This window comes from Vombatus ursinus, unplaced genomic scaffold (assembly GCF_900497805.2).
Source record: "Vombatus ursinus unplaced genomic scaffold, bare-nosed wombat genome assembly UNPS02014848.1, whole genome shotgun sequence".
Taxonomy (NCBI): Eukaryota; Metazoa; Chordata; class Mammalia; order Diprotodontia; family Vombatidae; genus Vombatus; species Vombatus ursinus.
In genome coordinates this window covers 3,406,143-3,426,125 of record NW_020954626.1, presented here as the reverse complement: position 1 = coordinate 3,426,125, position 19,983 = coordinate 3,406,143, and the positions used below count along the sequence as shown (strand labels likewise).

At 38.4% G+C, this 19,983-nt stretch overlaps 1 protein-coding gene across 2 annotated transcripts in view; it reads left to right on the top strand.

Moving 5' to 3' along the window:
* The window catches only part of MYO5C (myosin VC), a 145,943-nt gene that overhangs the window by 92,979 nt on the left and 32,981 nt on the right, over window positions 1-19,983 (top strand). For both annotated transcript variants that reach the window (XM_027840855.1, XM_027840856.1), the window contains exons 25-32: window positions 2,634-2,814; window positions 6,033-6,126; window positions 6,586-6,649; window positions 6,754-6,834; window positions 9,820-10,000; window positions 13,613-13,706; window positions 17,778-17,841; window positions 19,238-19,406. In XM_027840855.1, the coding sequence (XP_027696656.1) occupies window positions 2,634-2,814; window positions 6,033-6,126; window positions 6,586-6,649; window positions 6,754-6,834; window positions 9,820-10,000; window positions 13,613-13,706; window positions 17,778-17,841; window positions 19,238-19,406 (928 nt within the window). The remainder of the gene's footprint in view (window positions 1-2,633; window positions 2,815-6,032; window positions 6,127-6,585; window positions 6,650-6,753; window positions 6,835-9,819; window positions 10,001-13,612; window positions 13,707-17,777; window positions 17,842-19,237; window positions 19,407-19,983) is intronic.

The following is a 19,983-nucleotide window of genomic DNA, read 5'->3' as shown; positions in this document are numbered from 1 at the left end:
CTAGGAGGGACCTGGCTCCTGTGTTTTCCCATCAGTAAACCTTGCATGTCATTGTTTGTGTTGTTGAACTACTTGGAGATCCCAGCCTGTTGAACACCAACAGGTTCTTGGGCAATGATAATCTCAGTGCCTCAGAGTGAGAAAGCCATTGCTATCTGGCTCCTGAAACTCTTGCCCTCAGAAATTGGAGACCCTATTGGTAAACTCAAATATCCTTTTAGATCTTTAGATGTTTTTTGCGTTAAGACAAATTGCCTCTACCCTGCTAATGTGTACTACCCCTAGAATCTCTAGCCCCACCTAGACTCATGCTAGCATTCATCTCTCTACCAACACCCATTACTCTCACATCATCCACCTGTGCTTTTTTCAGAAGTCAGGCTAATAGGTTTTGTTTTGTTTTGTTTTTTAATAGTTATGGCATGGGTCTAGAGGTGGAAGGTCTGGGCAGAGGTGGGGTTTTCCCAAAAGGGGCTCAGCAATAGTCTACTAAGAGTTCAAATGATTAACTAGTATCACATGGGCTAGAAAGGGGATCTACAATATGCCTACACAGGTATAAATTTCATTTGACTAATTTCTAAAGCCAGTCTTGAGAATAAAGTATCTTACCTTTGGGGTGTAAGTTTGGGAGAAGGCAAATGGTAGATAGGAAAGGAAATTCCCAGAAGGCTGGGGCCAGAGTCACAGATAAGATAAGAAAGTGACAATGAATATAGAAACAGGTACTTTTTTATTGTAGTAAAAGAGCTATGACATTTATGTTTAATTCATTTGTCTTGAATAATACATTTTAAAATCATTGTTTGGGGATCTCATGAAAGAAGCATTAAGATCTTGACATTTCATAAAGATCTCTGGCTGTTTAGAAATGTTTGTTTCAGGCAGTATGTTTGGGGAAAAATGAATGACAGGCCATTTGGGCCTAAAAAAAGTCCTCTGAGTCATTGTCCTGGCTAGGACACTAAGCTGCAAGACCTTTTATTTTTGTTTTGTTTTGTTTTGTTCTAGTCACTGAACACTTCTGACCTTCAGTAAATCATTTCTCCTAAATGGGATAGGGAAAATGACTAAACCTGTAATTTCACTGGTAGAAGGAACTCTGAGGTGAAGAAATTCCTTCTGCACATACGATTTGGCACCTTCTCTGCAACTTAGTTTCCTAGAGCACTGAAGTGTTAGGTGACTTGCCCAAGGACACGTAGCCAAGTATGTGTCAGATGTGGGATTTGAATCAGAGGTCTTCCTGACTTCAAGGCTCTCTACCCACAAAGCTATGCTGCCTCGCCTTAAAACTAGAAGGTCCAGGCACATTAACTGATTGAAAAATTTTATTACAGTTTTACTTTAAGATTTTTCATCCTATCTTTATTTTCTATGTCTTATGTATTTAAAAACTGCTCTGTGCCCATTGACACAGCTTGGTCCTTCAAGATATTCTTAAACTCCAGTCCTATCAATGACTGTTCCCTAGTTAGCAGACCTCTGGTAGAATATTAACAGAAATATAAATGTGCACTTAGAATCTACTAATGCAACCCTAGTCTGCTTTAGTATTATGATTTCAATAGTTCATAAAACTAAATTTGTCAGGTGGGATATCACCTACATTTATTGATTTCCATGAGTATTTTTATTTCTTAAAAGTATGTCACTATTTTCTTGGAAGCATTGGAAGCTCTTTTGAAAATCCGACAAAACAGAACATGTTAAGTCCTGTAAAAGAAAATCAAAGAAAAACCTGATAAGAATTGAGTCATCTCCCTGGGGATGATTCCTTGATATTATGACCATAGTTTATATTCTTTCAACTTAATAGCAGGCTGAATAGAGAAAGTTTAATGATTCTTTAGATCATTGGATTCCCAAAGTCAGTCTACTTCCTTTAGGGTCTGGGTGAGGGCTGATCTGATCTCATCAAGGAGTCTATTCAGGGCTTTTAGGGATCTCAACTGACCTCTGGTTATGCCTAAAAGATTTAGTTCTAGAGCTAAGAGACTCACCTTTGTACCCACGTAACAGCAAAAGTGAATCTTCAACAGGATCTAAAGCTAAGCAAATCTCAGGACATGATACAAGATTTGGGTGCACTGAGATCTTTGCTGAGGGAGAAGACTGACCCTCAGAGATTTTCCTTGAATCAGATCAGCTTTAGGAAGCGGGTGAATCAACCAACCATCTAAATCAGGAGTTTTTAACCTTTTTGGTGTCATGGACCCCTTTGGCAGTGTGGCGAAGCCTAAGGACCCTCTTCTCAGAAGAATATTTTCAAATGCATAATATAAAATGATAGGATAAGAAAGGAAACCAATTATACTGAAATGCAGTTATCCTTTTTTTTTAATTCACAGGTTAAGAAACTCTGATTCTATCTCATTAAATTTGGTTCATTCAGCCTGGATTTCTGTGTACATTGACTATAGACCCAGACTTGGTAAAATCAGAAAACATAAGAATAATATGAGAGGCTGAGAGAGAACTCACATGGTACCTATGCACATTCAGAATATCACAAGCAGGTTCTAGCTACACTATTCTTTCCCCTGCCTTCTTTCTGGTTTCCCAGATGACCTGTTCTTTTGTTCCAGAGCAAACAAAAACCCTAAATATTTTCTTTCTCTCTTACGACATAGACTCCTTGAGAAAAGTTTTGAGCTAAAAGAACAAGACTATGACAAACAGATTCATTCTTTGAAGGGAGAAATTAAGACTCTAAAAGAAGAGAAATTGCAACTCCAGCATCAAATGGAGGAAGAACAAATCATTTCCAACAGCTTGAAGGGAGAGGTGGCCCAGCTGACCAAACAGACAAAGGTAGCAACTGAGATCTCACTTCAGATCAAAGTGCAAATATTAAATGTGCAAAGATGCTGATTGCTGGATTTCATAGCTCACTCAGAGAATCATGGTGGTATCCTTTATAAAGCCAAAGGAGAAAATGTCTTCCCTTGTCCATTAATCCAAAATATAACGCCTAAAAGTTGACTTAAAGTTAGTATTTTGTCATTAGTTGTTTTCTTGTGTTACAAAAAATTGATTGTTCAATTTATTTGGAAAACTATTGAAGGTTTATACATTACCAGACAGCATGAGAAGTAGCCTGGTGTAGTAGATAGCACTCTGGACTTAGAGTCAGAAAGACCTGCCTCTGACGCTTACTATGTTCCCATGAGGGGCACCTAGGTGGCCCAGTGGATAGGGTACTGAGCCTAGAGTCCAGAAGACCTGGGTTCAAATTTAGCCTCAGATGTTTATTAGCAATGTGACCCTGGGCAAATCACTTAACCCTGTTTGCCTCAGTTTCCTCATCTGTAAAATGAGCTGGAGAAGGAAATGACAAACCACTCCAGTATCTTTCCCAAGAAAACCCCAAATAGGGTCACAAAGAATCAGACATGACTGAACAACAACAAACATGTTCCCATGGTCAGTCACTTAGCCTATCTGAGCAATATTTCCTCACCTATGGAACAGAAATCATAAAGACCTATGGTACATGTATCAAAAGACAAATGAGATAATAATATGTATTAAGTGCTATACAACTATCAGATATTCTTATCATCAGTATCCCCATTTATTAAAATATGTCTCCTACAATGGGATCTTTTCCAAATTAAAGTATAAAGAACATTCTAAAATTCTTTGCACTGATGTATAAAATAACCATCAGAGAATTTAAATACTATGACAAAATCTTCCTTTTATACCTATTCACTATTGGGAGGAAAAGATCCAAAAAATAATTAGCCTATATAGAAAATAGTGAGGTAGCATGACATAGTGAATAGAGAGCTGATCTTATCACCAGGAGGACACAGAGAGGTTCAGGTCCCTTCTTCAACACATTCTGCCTGTGAAATTCTGAGGAAATTGTTTGACTTTTCAGTGCCCTCAGGCAACTCTCTAAAACTAAATGACAGTAGCAATTGCTCCTCTGCATTGGTTGGGGAAGCTTCACCAGGAACCTCCCTATATCAATGAAATGATAGGCCTGAACCAAGAAAAATGGATTCACTGTGCTATAAGCATGCATTCAAGTGTACGTGAATGGCATCAGCTAGACATGTCCCTTCTATTGGACATGCCCCTTCTCTGATCTCTTAGAATTGTCTCTGTAGTTTGGATGAAATACCATGAGATGGCATTCAATCACTCAATCAGCAAGGATTTATTAAGTGTTTACTGTGGGCCAGGCAGCTAAAACTTTTCATTTGAGGATTTTTAGCCAGTATAATAATCATTTAAACTTACAGTATTTTAAGGTTTTGGTTTTTTTTTTTTGAGGCACATTCCTCATACAAACAATGCAAGGTTGGTAATTATTATCCCCATTTTGTATACGAGAAGACAAAGGTGCAGAGAAGTCTAAGTGACTTGCTCAGTAGTCACTTGCTAGTAAGTTAATTGACTAGCAGAGCTACATCGAAAATGACATGCCACCTTTTCTAAGAAAATAAACTCCTTGTTACTAAAATATAGCTGTATGACATATAACTAATTCCTAGGAAGAATAAGGAAATAGACAAACCACTTGAAACTAACTGAAACAATTACAAAAATCAGTAGTCAATGAAGGAGCAATAATATTTATGTATTCTCTTTGTACGCAAATCCCTTGATGTTGTCTCAGACTTAGTCTAAGTATTTCTTCAGAAGCTCTTTCTTCTTGCCTTATTCAGGACTGGAAAGATGTGTGTTGAGGTCTGTCTCTCTCCCAACTGTAATTGTACCTCCTTTGTTCTGAGAAGACTCCCCACACATAGCAGGGAGTAGGGAAATGGGCAGAGAAAAGGAAACCTCTGTCTGCCCTATATTCAAGCTTGCTTTGAATAAGGAGGCAAGCTTGTTGTCTCCCGCCTGCTCGTATTATTCTTGTTAACTCTTTAGACTCTCAGATTCTGGACCCTGCCTGGCTGCCTACACTTAGGCTACCTCCTCGATTCTTCCTGCCCTGCCTGACTTTCTTGGATTCAACCTTTTACCTGCCTGTACCTAAGGTAACTTTCCACATCTTTTCTGTCCTGTCTACTCATTTGGAGCTCATCCTCTTTCTGCCAAATCATCTTCCCTAGCCAGACTCCCTACCCTTTCCTCTTCTAGCTAGTCTTGCCCTCCTGATGCTCACCCCACCCCCAATCACCTAGACTAGAATTTCTTGGATCAAGAGTCTTCCTGGAACACCTCAAACGTCCCTTCAAGCACTGGGTCTATAATCCTGTGATTTTTTTTCCGCCTACTACACAGGTCCTTGGATGTGACTGGGTTTCTGAATGTCACAGCCTACCCTGTTAATAATGTTAGCTTTCCTGGCTACTAAACAAAAACCAAGGAAATCATTTAAATATGAAGGTATATTTAAATAAAGGTATGTGGGTCCCTCAGTTCATAGAGGTCTGTCCCCACCCTCCTAGAAGTATTGGTTGTCCTCTGTCTTTCAGCACCTGATGCTGACTGAAAATAAAACATGGCAGGCATCAAGAAGATGATAGCATCCCCCCATGCCTTTGTTCCCATGATATCCCCTGTTCCATGAAGGGATATTTGCTTAGGATGCAAAAATGCAGTTTTATGTGTTCCACATGGGATATCTCTTGAGACTCTTTTTCTCCCTTCTATACCCCTTCTCTGTCTATACTTTAATAATTCTCTCCTCCATGCTTTGAGGAAGTTATTGATTAACCTCTACTTCTACTGAAGCTATTAAGCAAATTGGATGAGTGTTGTTAAATTTGTTTGGACAAAAAATTCTTTTATTGTTTTTCATGACCAAACCACATTTACATTTACAAAACACAGTTTGAACAATTAAACAACAATTTTCTCTACACCAGCCTATGAGTTTCATTACCAGAGTTCTTCACATTGAACTATACGAGAAGTAGATGTTTAACATTCCTTTAAAATGCAGTTGCATCTTGTGAACATGTAGTGGGGAATACCCAGTTAGCTACATATTATTTCAATAATATTCCATTTATAGGACATTAGCAATTCTAATTTTAAAAACTTGGGTCGTTGTTTTAATCCAGACAATCTCGGAGTTCCAGAAGGAGATAGAGCTACTTCAGACACAGAAGATAAATGTGGAGAAACATGTCCAGTCACAAAAACGAGAAATGAGAGGTAATAGCAATACCAGTAAGCTTGTTGGCATGACAGTTAGTTTATTATGGAGTGATGGAAGTGAGATACTTCACCAGCATCAAGCCATGTTATTCTTCACTGGATAGTTTGCCTGTATGAGGCTAGAGAACTGGGACCTAAAAGGATAGGAAAGAATAGCAGGCCAAATGTCCAAAATAATGATAGTAGTAACAATAATAATAATTAACACTTATATAGCACTTCAAGGTTTGCAAAGCTCTCTACAAATATCACATTTTAGCCTCCTCTGGGAATAGTTGTTATTATTATCCCCATTTTCCCAGTGAGGAAACTGAGGCAGACAGAAATTAAGTGACTTGCCTAGGGTCACACAGCTAGTTAAGTATCTGAGGCTGGAACTGAACTCAGGTCTTCCTGACTTTAGATCCATATCCATTGTGTCACACCCACCTGTTTATACTTTGATTTTACTTTCAGAAAAAATGTCCGAAATTACCAAGCAGCTTCTTGAAAGCTATGACATTGAAGATGTAAGAAGCAGGTAAACTAATACCACTTTACATTTCCAAGACATTAAAAAATGAGAAAAGAACAAAATATAAAAGGAAGAAAGTCATTGATTTCCTTTTCTGTGCTATTTTTCAGACTTTCCATGGAAGATTTGGAACATTTAAATGAAGATGGAGAACTTTGGTTTGCATATGAAGGCCTAAAGAAAGCAACAAGGTGAGAAAAATCAATTAGCTTATCCTTGTCCTTTTTTCTCTTCCCTCTCTTCTCCTTTTGTTTCTCCTCTATCTCTTCCTCTTCTCTTTTTCTCTTCTTCTTCCTCCTACACTCTCTCTTACTCTTCTCTCTCATCTTCCTTGTACTGCAGGAAATAGAAATCTTATATGTAAACAGGAGATTTAAAATATAATCTTCAATATCTATTATGAGACTCCAAGAATCTAATTTCGTGAGTGTGAACATTCCCTCCACTGATACAGACAGCCAACTCCTCTCACTATGCGTTAATAGAGAGTGTTCCAAAGTTGCTGTGGCCAAACATATAGTATTTAACAAAAAAGTAAATGCTTACAAGTTGTATTGTTATTGTAATTATCTCATTTCATCCAGAATAATTTCATTGAAAATATGCAAGTACTTGATAGTGTTTTTATGGGATAAGAAGTTCATTAATGGGTAAACAGAATCTATAAAATAGAAAATTCTTAAGAATATATAAACTGGAGCGCTAGTCTATATTTTTTGACTAAAGAAATTTGGGGAGTTTGCTGCAATTTTTCTGGAATTACAAAGTTAATATAAAATGATTTTATTTTAGAAGTCTTTGTAATTGACATTTCTAAATTATTTTTAATCACCATATTGACTGTCCAAAGCATAGTGCTTAAATGAAGGACTTTCGCCTTTTATTACAAAATTTTTTATTGTATTTGCATACTACCAGAAATGTGCATTTCTGTATATTTATGATGAGAAATTTATGGTACAAATATGATGCTAAAAAATGCTTCCATCATGGTTAGAAAGATACATATCATAAACTGGGATCATCTTCCACTCCAGTGCCTCATTTTGGTTGAGAGGCAACCCTGAGTATTGAGAGGTTACGCCAGTGGAATGCAAGCTCTGACAAGTCTTGTCAATGCTGGAAAGGTTTTGAACATAGTTCACTCTTAGTTCAGCAAGCATTTATTCAGCAATTATTGTATGCATTATGCTGAGCGTACAAAGGCAAAGATGAAATAGTTCCTGCCCTCAAGGAGCTTACAATCATTATCCTCTGCCTCTCTGAAGAGTGGAGCCATGAGCCTGAAACTTCCATTTGAGGAGAGAGCCCAGCTGAAACAGTTCCTCATTTCTCACCTGGTTGTGCTACCTTGGGACTTATCTACAAAATTCTCTATCATGTCCCTATACTCTACTTTTCAGCTTGCTTTTGTGTTTTGTTGTAAGTTCCTTGAGAGCAGAAACCATTTTCCTTTTTTTCATATTTGTATCCCTAGTGCTTAGCATGATCTGGCACATGGTAGGTGCTTAATAAACGTTTATTTACTGTTGACTATTGGAGTAGGGACTTTCCATATTTTTTTTTCATTTTACAAGCATTTATTTTGTTTCTCCTTCCTACTTGCCCAAACTGAAAAAACAAAAACAAAACCAAAACCCTGTGACAAATATGTCTAATCAAGGGAAACTCATGAAAACTTGTCTTCTAAGGTGTAGGGAATTTCTCATTTGCCCTGAGGGAACTTTGCTCACACCCATGAAGATCACAAGATCCTGAAAGGACTAAACTAAGTAACTGGTAACCTTACAATTAATGATTCTTAGCCTCTTGCTGGAGAATGCCAGCTAATGCCTCTAAGTCCATGTGCTCTGAGGCATGACCCGAACTGTGGCCTTTGATTCTTGCTTGGTGAACCCACATAATCTGAGTTTGTATTATTAGTAATAATATTGAAAGGTAGTGTTGCCTAGTGGATAGAGAGTTGGCCTCAAAGTCATGAAAGATCTGGGTTGAAGTCCTGCCTCTAAGACTGTAGGTTACAGAAAAGAGGCCTACCTGCACTGGTCGAGACAGTGTCCTCATCTGGGAAATCCCTACACTAATGAAATCATAGGTCCAGTCCCTATTGCTATTAATTAAAGCCTAAAGATACAGTATTTTATATTTACAAAGTACTCCACATATAGCTTCTCATTCAATCCTCACAACATCCTTCTAGGGAAGATAGTGTATATGGGCATTCCCAGTGTGGGAAAACAAACTCCTTTCACCAGTTAAGATCAAATCTGTCCACATGCATGTAGCTGGTATCAAAGGCAAGATCTGAACCCAGATCTCCCTAACTGCAGGCCCAGCATTCTATCCATTATACAACACTGACTCTTCATCTCCATTTTTACAAATTAGAGGTAAATTGACTTACCTACTGTCACTCTGCTATTTAGTGGTAAAGCTGAGATTCGAGCCCAGGTCTCTTGACGCTGAGCCTAGTGTTCCTTACACTATGCTCCTTGCACAATGGCTTAATATGGTGCTTAACAGAGAAAAGGCATGAACATTGAAGACTAAAGAATGTACTACCCCTCTCCAATCTGTCCACTGTATGGCTAATGAAAGCGATATTCCTAACGTGCGCGCGCACACACACACACACACATACATACACATCTGGCCATGTCACTCCCCTGTGCAAAAAGCTCCAATGACTTCTTAATTGACTCTGTGATAAAATATAAGCTCCTCTGTTTGGCATTGAAAGCCCTCACAGACTTGTTCTAACCTTCTAACTTTCTAGTCTCATTTCACACTACTACTACTCTTAATGTATTCCGTATTCCAGTCAACCTAGCCTTTTTGCTGTTTGTCACTCATAAAATTCTCTCTCCCATCTCTGTGCTTTTGCACAGGCCACTCCCCCATGCCACTCCCTTCTCACTGTTGACTATCAGAATTCTTAGTTTTTCTTATGAATTCATCCTGAGTTCCTTCTTGTATGAAGCTTTTCTGACTTCCCTATCTGTAGATGCTTCCTCCTCCCCAAAATTACCTTTCATTTATAGGCTGCTTTCCTGGATAGAACGTCCCCTTGTTGATAGCCACAGGGACTGTTTCCTTTTTTGTCTTCAAGGCCTCAGAACCTAGCTCCATGGCTGGTGCACAGTAGATACTTGAATACTTGCCCCTTTCTTTGACAGAGTGTTAGAGAGCCATTTCCAGTCTCAGAAGGAGAACTATGAAAAGGAGATTGAAGCATTGAACTTTAAAGTGGAGCACCTTAGTCAAGAAATCAACCATTTACAAAAATTGTTTAGGGAAGAAAATGACATCAATGACAGTATCCGTCATGAAGTTACCAGACTGACATCTGAAAACATGGTATAGTAACATCATCATTGATCATCCATGCTGTCATTTCTTCCTGTTCTATGGTGGAATAAAATAAGTGTCTTGGTATTGGGTCCGTGGAATGGGGCCATAATATGTTAGTGACCAAGGGTAATTAATTGGCCATAGGAAAAAATCGTACCTTACAGATTGGAGGAAAAGAGTATGGTGCAAACAGTAACCAGAATTCCATGCTGTGATAAAGCCAGAATGTTAATCTATGAGTGACACAAAATATAGTCTCTAGGCAATAGGCACAAAACGGATGTCAGAGCAGTAGTCCGAGTCAGAGATGGTGAAGACAGTGCAGAGGTAATTAGATAATGCTAAGGCATTAGCAAATTACAGATTGTCTCATGCAAATTCTCCGCCTCGGACTGAATTTTTTGATAGTATTGTTGTACTACTGGCTATGATCCCTACTTGCTCAGCTGCATTAATGTCATTGTGGCCCCAGACTCTCAGAAATAAAGTACTTGACATAAATTACCTTTTGCAAGAAACTAAACAATTGGGTCAGAAAAAGTAATTAACCTTTGGTTAGTGAGTACTTCAGTTCCCAGAGAATGTGTTTTACACAACCTTATTCCACTGCACAAAAATGGGGGGGGGTAGAACAAAGTATATGATGATTTCTTTTTTCATATGTTTAACACTAGTAATAAGCCCCACAAAATTGACAAAATATTAGGAAAACAAATAGGATGGAATGTAGCAGGAAAATGAGGGGGAGAGTGATTTTGGTAGGCAGTGTCTAATGGAACAGCATGTCCCAAGGTTGCCAAAAAACATTCTGAGGTGAATGTTTTAAAGGCAAAGCACATACAGCAATCTGAGGATAAATGGTTGAAGAGGGGAGATCTGGTGATCTGTATGACAACTCTATGTCTTATACGTACAATAATAATATGTGCTTATATATCCCTTTAGAGTTTGCAAAGCACTTTCCTTCCAACAACCCTGTGGCATGGGCAATGCAGTCATTACTATCCTTATTTTGACAGATTAGGAAAGTGAGTCTGAGAGAGATTAAATGATTTGTCCATAGTAACAGGTAGTAAGTGGTGAAGCCTGCAATGCTACGCAAACATTACTTTCCTGATTCTTACAAATTAGGAAATTCAGCCTGAATGGTTAAATGACTTGTCCACAGTGAAGCGTGTAATACCTCCCAAGTCTTCTCATTCTGGCACTCATGTCTGTGTCTTAGAGCAATATCCACTTCAAGTGAGTCACAGGATGTGGAAGACTATCTCAGATGGGAAGTGAGTGCCTCATAAAGGAGATCCATAGTGAGAAGAGGAGGATATGAAGACAGGTGCTTGAGAGGTAGAGAGTGTCCAGGAATAAAGATGGTGTGTGGATGTGTGTGTGTGTGTGTGTGTGTGTGTGTGTGTTACATGGGAGAATGGAACTGTTCACGAGTCTGCAGTGCAAGCTTAGTCCCAATAGAAAAGTGTCACTAGGATTTGAAAACCTGGTATTGCAGGATGTTTGGGTGACACAGTTAAGTAAAGCGACGTACTCTGCAGAGGATAAGAGATTTCAGAAAAGGAAATGTTCTTTTGTTCATCCTTTAATGTCTTTATCCAGAGTTACTTTCTAATACATAAACCTTTTATATCAAAGTTGAATTTGGTCATCCATGCTTTCATCATTTTGTCTATAGCTTTATTTGGTAAACTCTTTGTATACAACAGCAGTGTCATTTCTTCTCAAGTTATCTTTGGTTCCTTGCATGATTAACACACACAGTAGGCATTCAGTTGCTTATATAAAGCTTAGAGTGAATGAATGTGACTGAAAGAAAAGATCATTTGGGAAGGTGGTTGGAAGTGAGCCCATCCCTCTCCCACAGCTATCTCTCTAACCTACTGTAATCTCCACTTCACTATGGATGCCTGCAAGTAGGCAGCTGGGGATGAAACCAATGGCCTTGGGCATCCCGGAGGATGTTGTTGCAGGGGCTATCAATTAATAAACATTTATTAAGCATCTGTTCTGTGGCAAGCACTGTGCTAAGTGCTAGGGATACAAAAAGAGGCAAAAAGACTACTATTCTAGGTCTATCAGCTGATACTCACAAGATAGATGACTATTCCTAGGCAGGGAAGTATTTCTTTAGGGGTTAGGTCTTGTCAGAGGAGAAAAGTACCTATTTGAAGTATTGGCATAGCAGGATGAAGGGGCACTCCACACACAAAAAAATTTAAACCACAACAAAACATCCCAGGATTAGGAATTTGGTTGAGAAAGAAAAGATTATGTCACTAGCAGTATGGTTGTATGTGATTTCCAACATAAGGTAAGTGACCCCAAGTGGGTACTTTCTCATGGTGATGTTAACTGGGTGAGACGGTGTTTCAGAGGGACTCCTGTCCATGTACAGCTTGGACTAGATGGCTTCTAGAAATCCCTTCAACTCCCTGATCATGTGATTGTGTGTAAAATGTGTCCTCGGTACGAGACTAAAATGTTCAGTTTGTACAGGTGATGTCAGAAAGTATATACAGCAAGACCCAAATACCTGTTCACACAAGTAATTTACAAAGCCAGGCTTGGCCAGGAAGGCTGCCCAGTAGTGAATATGGTGTGAATGCATACATTTGCAATAGGCCAAAAGAAAGAAAAATTTTTCCACTCGCCTCACTTTGGCAGGAAGTTGTCATGTATTGAAGTCCCCCAACTATAGGTATGGATAGTGGTAGTGTGGTACTCTTCATTGCCAGATGTAGGATTGCCTTCATTGACAATGAAGGATTCTCAAAATGTGGAACATCTGACTCCAGGACCTTCACCTTAGTGAATAATGGATTCAGAAGGTGGCTGTAGGAGGTCATACACTCTTGAGGGCAGGAACTGTTATTTAAAAAAAAATTTTTATGTAAGTACAATACCTTGAACATAGTAGATACTCTAACCAAACTGGATTGCTCTGCCCTCTAAGCATGAATTGTATTCTCCAGCATTTGTACCTTTGCTCAGGCTGTGTCCTATGTCTAGGATGTTCTCCTTGACACTTCCTCCAGAAAGCTTCCCCTGATCTTCCATTGGGTTCTCAAAATGGATTTCTTTGGTGAATTTCTAGGGAACTTCATAGACTAGTCCTCATGCTTTTGGGGTGATGGGAAGGAGAAGAGGGTACCTCCATTTGATTTCCTCAATTTAAAATATTTCTCATTCCTAGTAAAGCATTATTACTTTAATCCCTACCCCTTGAACATCATATAGAAAAAATCCCACAAGTCCCTTTTCCCTTGGTAAATGAATTTTCTCCCTCCAGTTTTAGCTTCCTTCCTTCTATGAAGGCATGTGGTACACAATACATCAAAGAAACCATCAAGGGTATGATGGAGATGAAAAACAATTGAGAACTGCTACCCTATAAAACATTATTATTTTCCTGTGGCTTTTTTTCCCCAGTGGTCTAGGGCAGAGTAGAAATGTAAATGACTGCCCAAATGAAATAATTTAATTAAGTTGCATAAAGAACTTGAAATTCTCCTGAATTTTCTTCCAGAATAATGGGCATTTATTTATGCTTTTACTGCCTAATTAATTGCATCAGTTATTCTAATGATCATTCCTTATCGTTCTGTGAAGATGATTCCAGACTTTAAACAGCAGATTTCAGAACTTGAGAAGCAGAAACAGGATCTTGAAATCCGTCTAACTGAACAGACTGAAAAAATGAGAGGTAACTTTGATGCAATGTACTGAAACATTAATTTCCAAAGCCTTGAAAATTAAAAAGAAACTATAAAAATATAGGGGTTTTAGGGGGGTGGGTAGATATAGGTGAGTGACAAACCAGGGCAAAGGATGGGCTAGGAACATAAGAGGCAATTTAATTTTAAAATAATTTATTAAGCAGGTACAAGGCACTGGGTTAAGTGTCAGAGATACAAAGATTTTTTAAAAATCAGAATTTCCTGTCCTCAAGAAGTTTACTACATAATAGAATAGACACTCAAATATTTATTAATAAAATTTAATTGCATGGATTATGCAGGAGAAGAAATAAGAATGGAACACTTGAATTTGTGTGTTTTTTAATCTGAGAGGCAGTGTGAAATGAGGTGTGGGGAGAGAGTACTGAACTGTGAGTCAATAGGCTGAGTTCTAACTCCAAATTTGCTACCGACTATGACCTTGGTTGATTAGATGGGTCACTTGACCCCTCTAGAGCTCAGTTTCTCTTTTGTAAAAGGAAGAGGTTGGACTAGATTATGTCTATGGTTCCTCCTAGTTCTGACATTCTATGGTTTACAGTGGAGTCCCAATACAGTGGTTTTGAACTGTATTTCTTGAAACTCTGACATTCTTACGTGAATAAGAATTACCGAGGGGATAAATCCTTTAAAGCTCTTCAAAACCTGGACCCTTCCTCCCTTTCCAATCTTCTTAATCATTTTTGCCTCCATGCACACAATAATCTGGTTTATTTTCTATTTCTCAAACATGACACTCCATCTCCCCATCTCTCTGTCTTTGCACTAGCTATCTCCCTCCCATACCTGGAACCTCTCCACCCTCATCTCCAACTCTTAGAATTCCTGGTTTCCTTTATAACTTAGTTCAAATAACACTGCTGGAGGCCTTTGCCTGTCCACCCCACCCCAAATTTACCAGAACTCACCTCTCTAAAGTTGCCTTCCATTTACTCTGTGTGTATCTTGATTATACCTACTAATTTACATGTTGTCACCCCCATTAAAATATAAGCTTCCTGAGGGCAAGGACTGTTTTGGATTTTTTTTTTGCCTTTCTTTGTATCTTATTTCATAGCACAATACCTAACATATAGTGAATAGTTAATATATGCTTATTGATTGGCTGATGACTGATAAAGGAACAACATCTTCAAGACTTACATTAGTTTTCCAACTTAAACCATAATTTGTACGAGCTTCTGACTTACAGAAAATTCAAGGGAATAGAACCGAAGAATTCTTTCTGATCCTAACCCTATGCACTCTATCACATTTCAGCTTCATTTTCTCCATACATTCTGTTTACTCCATACACTCAGTGGTTACCTACAGAAAAATGCAACATGTTGTCATGCTTATTGCTTTTCACAATTTCTAACATTACAATTTCTCTACCTTTGTTATTAGACAAAGTAGAAAAATAGTCTTTTACTCATGGAAATATTGAATATCAGAGGTAGAAAGGATCTCCTAGGTCCCATCCTATCCCTGAGCAGGTGCATGACTGGCTTCAGTCTCTCTGACAAGCGATCCTTTAGCTTCCACCTGAAGACTGCCTATGAAAAAGAACGTATTACCTCGTGAGGCAGCCAGGCTACTCTTGGACATTTTCACTATTTTCTTTATATTAAGCCACATACAACTATTATTCCTTGTTCTGCTCTCTGGCACCAAGCAAAATTAGTCTTTCTTCTTCAGATACTTGAAGATAATGTTGCTAACCTTCCCCCCTAAACACTGTCTGCCAAGTCTGTCGTCTCTAGGCTAAAAGCCCCCATTTCTCCTTTCTTTTCCTGTTCCCTCTCTGTGCTCCTCCTTTTCTCCCTCCTTTCCTTCCTTCCTTCCATCATGGCTCTGTGAAGCATGAAAGCTTAGTAACTTCTTTGGCTTCCATGTCACGGAAGTGAGATTCCTATTGCGTTTGCATCTGCTATAACTCGCAGACCTTTTGAATGCCTCCTCATCCAGTACATATGCAGTTGAATTGTTGAACAGTGGGGCCTGCCCCTGAGCTCAGAACCCTTCATGCCGGGGTTTTGGCCAAGTGGGACTCATTGCTCTCCTCTCACAGATGGCCCAAGACTATGAAGTTGTTGCGGAATCGTTTCAGTTGTGTTTGACTCTACATCACAACATTTGGGGTTTTCTTGGCAAAGATACTGGAATGGTTTGCCATTTCCTTCTCCAGTTCATTTTACAGATAAAGAAACTAAGGCAAACAAGGTTAAGTGATTTGCCCCAAGTCACACAAGTAGTAAGTGTCCCCTTCTCTATGGTTTTTCAGAAATCAATTGACCATAATCCAGCAATCTCATCTGTAATTTTTTTTGGTATTCTGTTGTTTTTTGAGTCTGGTAAATGGAACTTAATGAGAGCAGCTACATATCTATTTAAAGAGAGGCAACTAGGTGGCACAGTAGATTAAGCCTGGAGTCAGGAACACCTGTGATCAAATCTAGACTCAAACACTTACTAGCTGTGTGACGCTGGACAAATCACTTAACTTCTCCTTGCCTCAGGGTTGTGAGGATTACATGGGATATATGAAAAGTGTAGCATAGTGCCTGACACAGAGCAGATGCAATATTAATGCTTGTTTTCTCCCCCACCTTCTCCTTTTTCTCCTCATAACTATCTCCACAGTTATCTGGAGTTCCAAGTATCGCTTAAGTATTTTTTTCTATATTTCTTAGTCTAAGAGTTTTTCTTCACAGGGAAAATAAAAACAAATTAAGAAATGTTCCTGTTCCTCTTTATAATTATCTTAATCCTATCCTACCTAAGCAACAGTCCTCTTCCTTCTTTGATCTTCCCCTTATCCCCCAAAAAGCTTTTAAATAAATGATATTTTTTGTTCTCTCTATCAGCAAAGGCAAGTCTCAGCTTGTTCTGGGCTTTAGAATTCTTAACATTCTTACAGGTTCTGTCATTCTTTTGAATCCTTCCTCAGTTAATTGGCCTTCTCTTTTCTAAACAAGACTCTTAAAAATCTTAGTTCATTGATGAGTTCTCTGTGTGACTATATTAATATTTTGGGACACCTACTTTTTTTCCTTAATGGATTCATTTGTGTTTGTGTCATCAGAATTTCATTCTTAACAGCACCCCCATCCTTCTCATGGGAAGACATCCCCTATAGTATTTTGGAACATGAGGTCCTACCAGTGCTTTCTCTGAACTCTATAAACTCTCATTTCCTAATATAAAGATTAGTGTAAAACTATGCTCTATGTTCCCCTTCTTCTATTCTACTATTCTAGGATATGGTCACTTGATCTCTTTCTAAGTTTTCCATCATTTCTTCTTCAGGAGTCAGTTATTGGCCGAAATCTGGTCCAGGATAAAAGTTCCTTCTTGTTAATTCTTTGTGAGATTTATGTTCTTTGGCTATTATTAAATCAAACAAATATTCATTAGGTACTTTGTGTTGATAAAGGCACGGTGCTTAGAAAAACACAAAGATGAAAACAGGATATAGTCCTATGCTTTGCAGAGCTCGTGGTTTAGTAGAGATAAGAAATGTGCACAAATTACCATAATTTAAGACATAATATGAAAAATGGACAGAAGAGGTCCAACAAAGAGGTACAAATATTTAGGGAAGGAAGATTCACTTCTAGCTGCATAAATCAGGGAAGACTTCATGGAAACAGAAATGGAAAGGAAATTTTTAGTTAGCTGCAATGACATTAACCAGACTTATGAATTTAAAGATAATGTCTGTACATCATCATGAATGTGTCTGTGTTTGGGGTTTGAAGCTATCAGAAACAGTTGCTATTCATGTGCAGGCATGGTTAAAAGATGAGTCAAAAAACAAGATTCCTTTCCTTATAATGGGCACATAAAGACTGACTTGAAAAGACAGTCATCATTTGCAGAGTTCATAATTGTTTAACGATTATCTTGTAAATACTAAATACATAAGAAATGGAAAAGCTTGGGCGAATATTGAATATTTCTCAAATAAAACTAATGGGGGTCTGATTAGAAGTTTTAAAAAGTATTAGTTGCCAATGTCCAAAATGAAAGAACTAAAATTCTTCTCATCATAGGAAAAATAGAAGAACTATCTAATCAGTTACATAGCAGTCGGGAAGAGGAAGGAACACAAAGGAGGTAAGTCCTGTCATCATGTAATTTTTCCTCACTGAAATAGGTGGAAAAAGAGCAGAATTTCCAAGGGACACTAAGATTGAGATCCGGGGCATTATCTAAATTTGTGATCTTATGCTACACCAGAAGAGCTGTATGTTGCTAATAAAGAAGTGAAATGGCCCTCTGCTGGAGTCCCATGTGTACAACACTTTGTATTGGATGCTCAATATGTGAACCAATAATTTTCCTTTAATAATACTTTTCTTCTTGATTACGTGTAGAAACAATTTTTAATATTAATTTAAAAAAAATTCAGTTCCAAATTCTCTCACTTCTACCCTCCCCCTCCCTGAAATGGTAAGCAAAACTCAATAATTTTCCAAGTGAAATAAATGAAATTATTTCCCAGGAAAGAAGTTTTCTTCACATATGACTCCACTAGCAAGATTAGAACCAAACCAGGACTTGAATTAACATGGGAAGGAGTGAGATACCACCATTCTGACCCTCTCTCTCTGAGGACCTAAATAACACCCCCTCTTTTTAGCTGTCAGAGTACCATACTCAGATATTCTTTCACCTCTCTTCTTCACTTGTTCTTCTTTTGTTACCTTCGTCTTCCATTCTGAATTCTCTGCCTTGCACGCAGAAGATGCTTGATAAGTATTTGCTGAATTGAACTGATCCCAGGGAATAAAAGTAATTACAGTTATAAAAATATAGAATGCCTTCTGTTGGGCTTTTAAAACTCTTCATAATCTGCTCCCTTCTGGCCTTTCCAGTCATCTTAAATCTTACTGCCCCATAATATTCCATCTCCCAACTCCATGTGTTTGCACTGGCTGTCCCGCATGCCTAGAATACTCTCCTTCCTCATCTCTGCCTCCCAGTTTCTTTGACTTCCTTCAAGTCTTACCTCCTGCAGTAAACCTTTCCCAGTCATCCTTAATCGTAGTGTCTTCCCCTGAGATTTTCTCAAATTTATCCTGTAATATCTTTATTATAGTCACTTGCATGTTGTCTTCTTCATTAGACTGTGTCCTCCTTGATAGCAGGGACTATTTTTTGCCTTTCTTTGTATACCCAGTGCTTAGCACCATGCCTGGACCATAGCAGGCACTTCAATCCTAGTTGTCTGCCTGATTACAGTGATGATAATTAGGGTTAGTAATCAGAAATAGTTGGGAAGGGGGACTGTGGAGGACAGATAGTTACAAGAAAGGGGCAAGGAAATAAAACAAATTTTTACCCAAATTCTCTCAGGTTCTTCCTTTCCTACTCTCAGTTTCAGGCCATAGTTCTGCTTTTTAAGTAGAGCATCAGAAGGACTTTTCCATAAGGGTAAAAGTCAGTTATGGATCTGTCAGTAAGTAGGCTCACCATGATGGTCTGACATTACAAGTCCCCTTTTCCTTAGAACCATGGAAGTCCAGAATGAAATACACACCAAAGAAAAAGAGAAGTTGATTGGTACCATTCAGGAAATGCAAGAAGCCAGTGATCACTTGAAGAAAAAATATGAAACAGAAAGTGAAGTCAAGAGCAGTCTCAAGCAGGAAGCAACTCGTCTCAATATGGAAAATAGGGTAAGAACTGTTAGCATTTTTTCAATGTGAGATTTAACATCCGTACACAGGGAGAATCATGCTTTTTTTAATATGGCAAATTACTGGACCTAAAGTCCAAGGATGAGAATGCCTTGGTGTGGCGAGACAGAAAGCAAGACTTCTACAAAATTTCAGAGTTTCTTAATGGAGAGAGAGGTATATATAGATTCCAGTGAGACCTTGGCCCAGATGGAGAAAAATTACATCTTTATTCCTATTAATCTTTGACTTCCTTTGTAGTCTTATGTATTTTATTTAACACATTTAAAAACATGATTTTATGAATCCAAAACCATATTCATAGGCTTCAGACTTCCAAAGGGTTCCATGACACACAAAAAAAGGCTAACAACCCCTGCTATAGGTGAAGAGATGGATAGATTGAAGTGAATAAAAGTGGTGTGATAGGGTGAAAAGAACACTGAATTTGGGAGCAAGGGAAACCTATTTTCTGTTCCAAGTCCTGCCAGCAATTAGCTCTGTGACCATGAACAGGCCTCTGGTCCTCATTTTCCTAATCTATAAAATGTGATTGGTCAAATGACCTCTATAATCT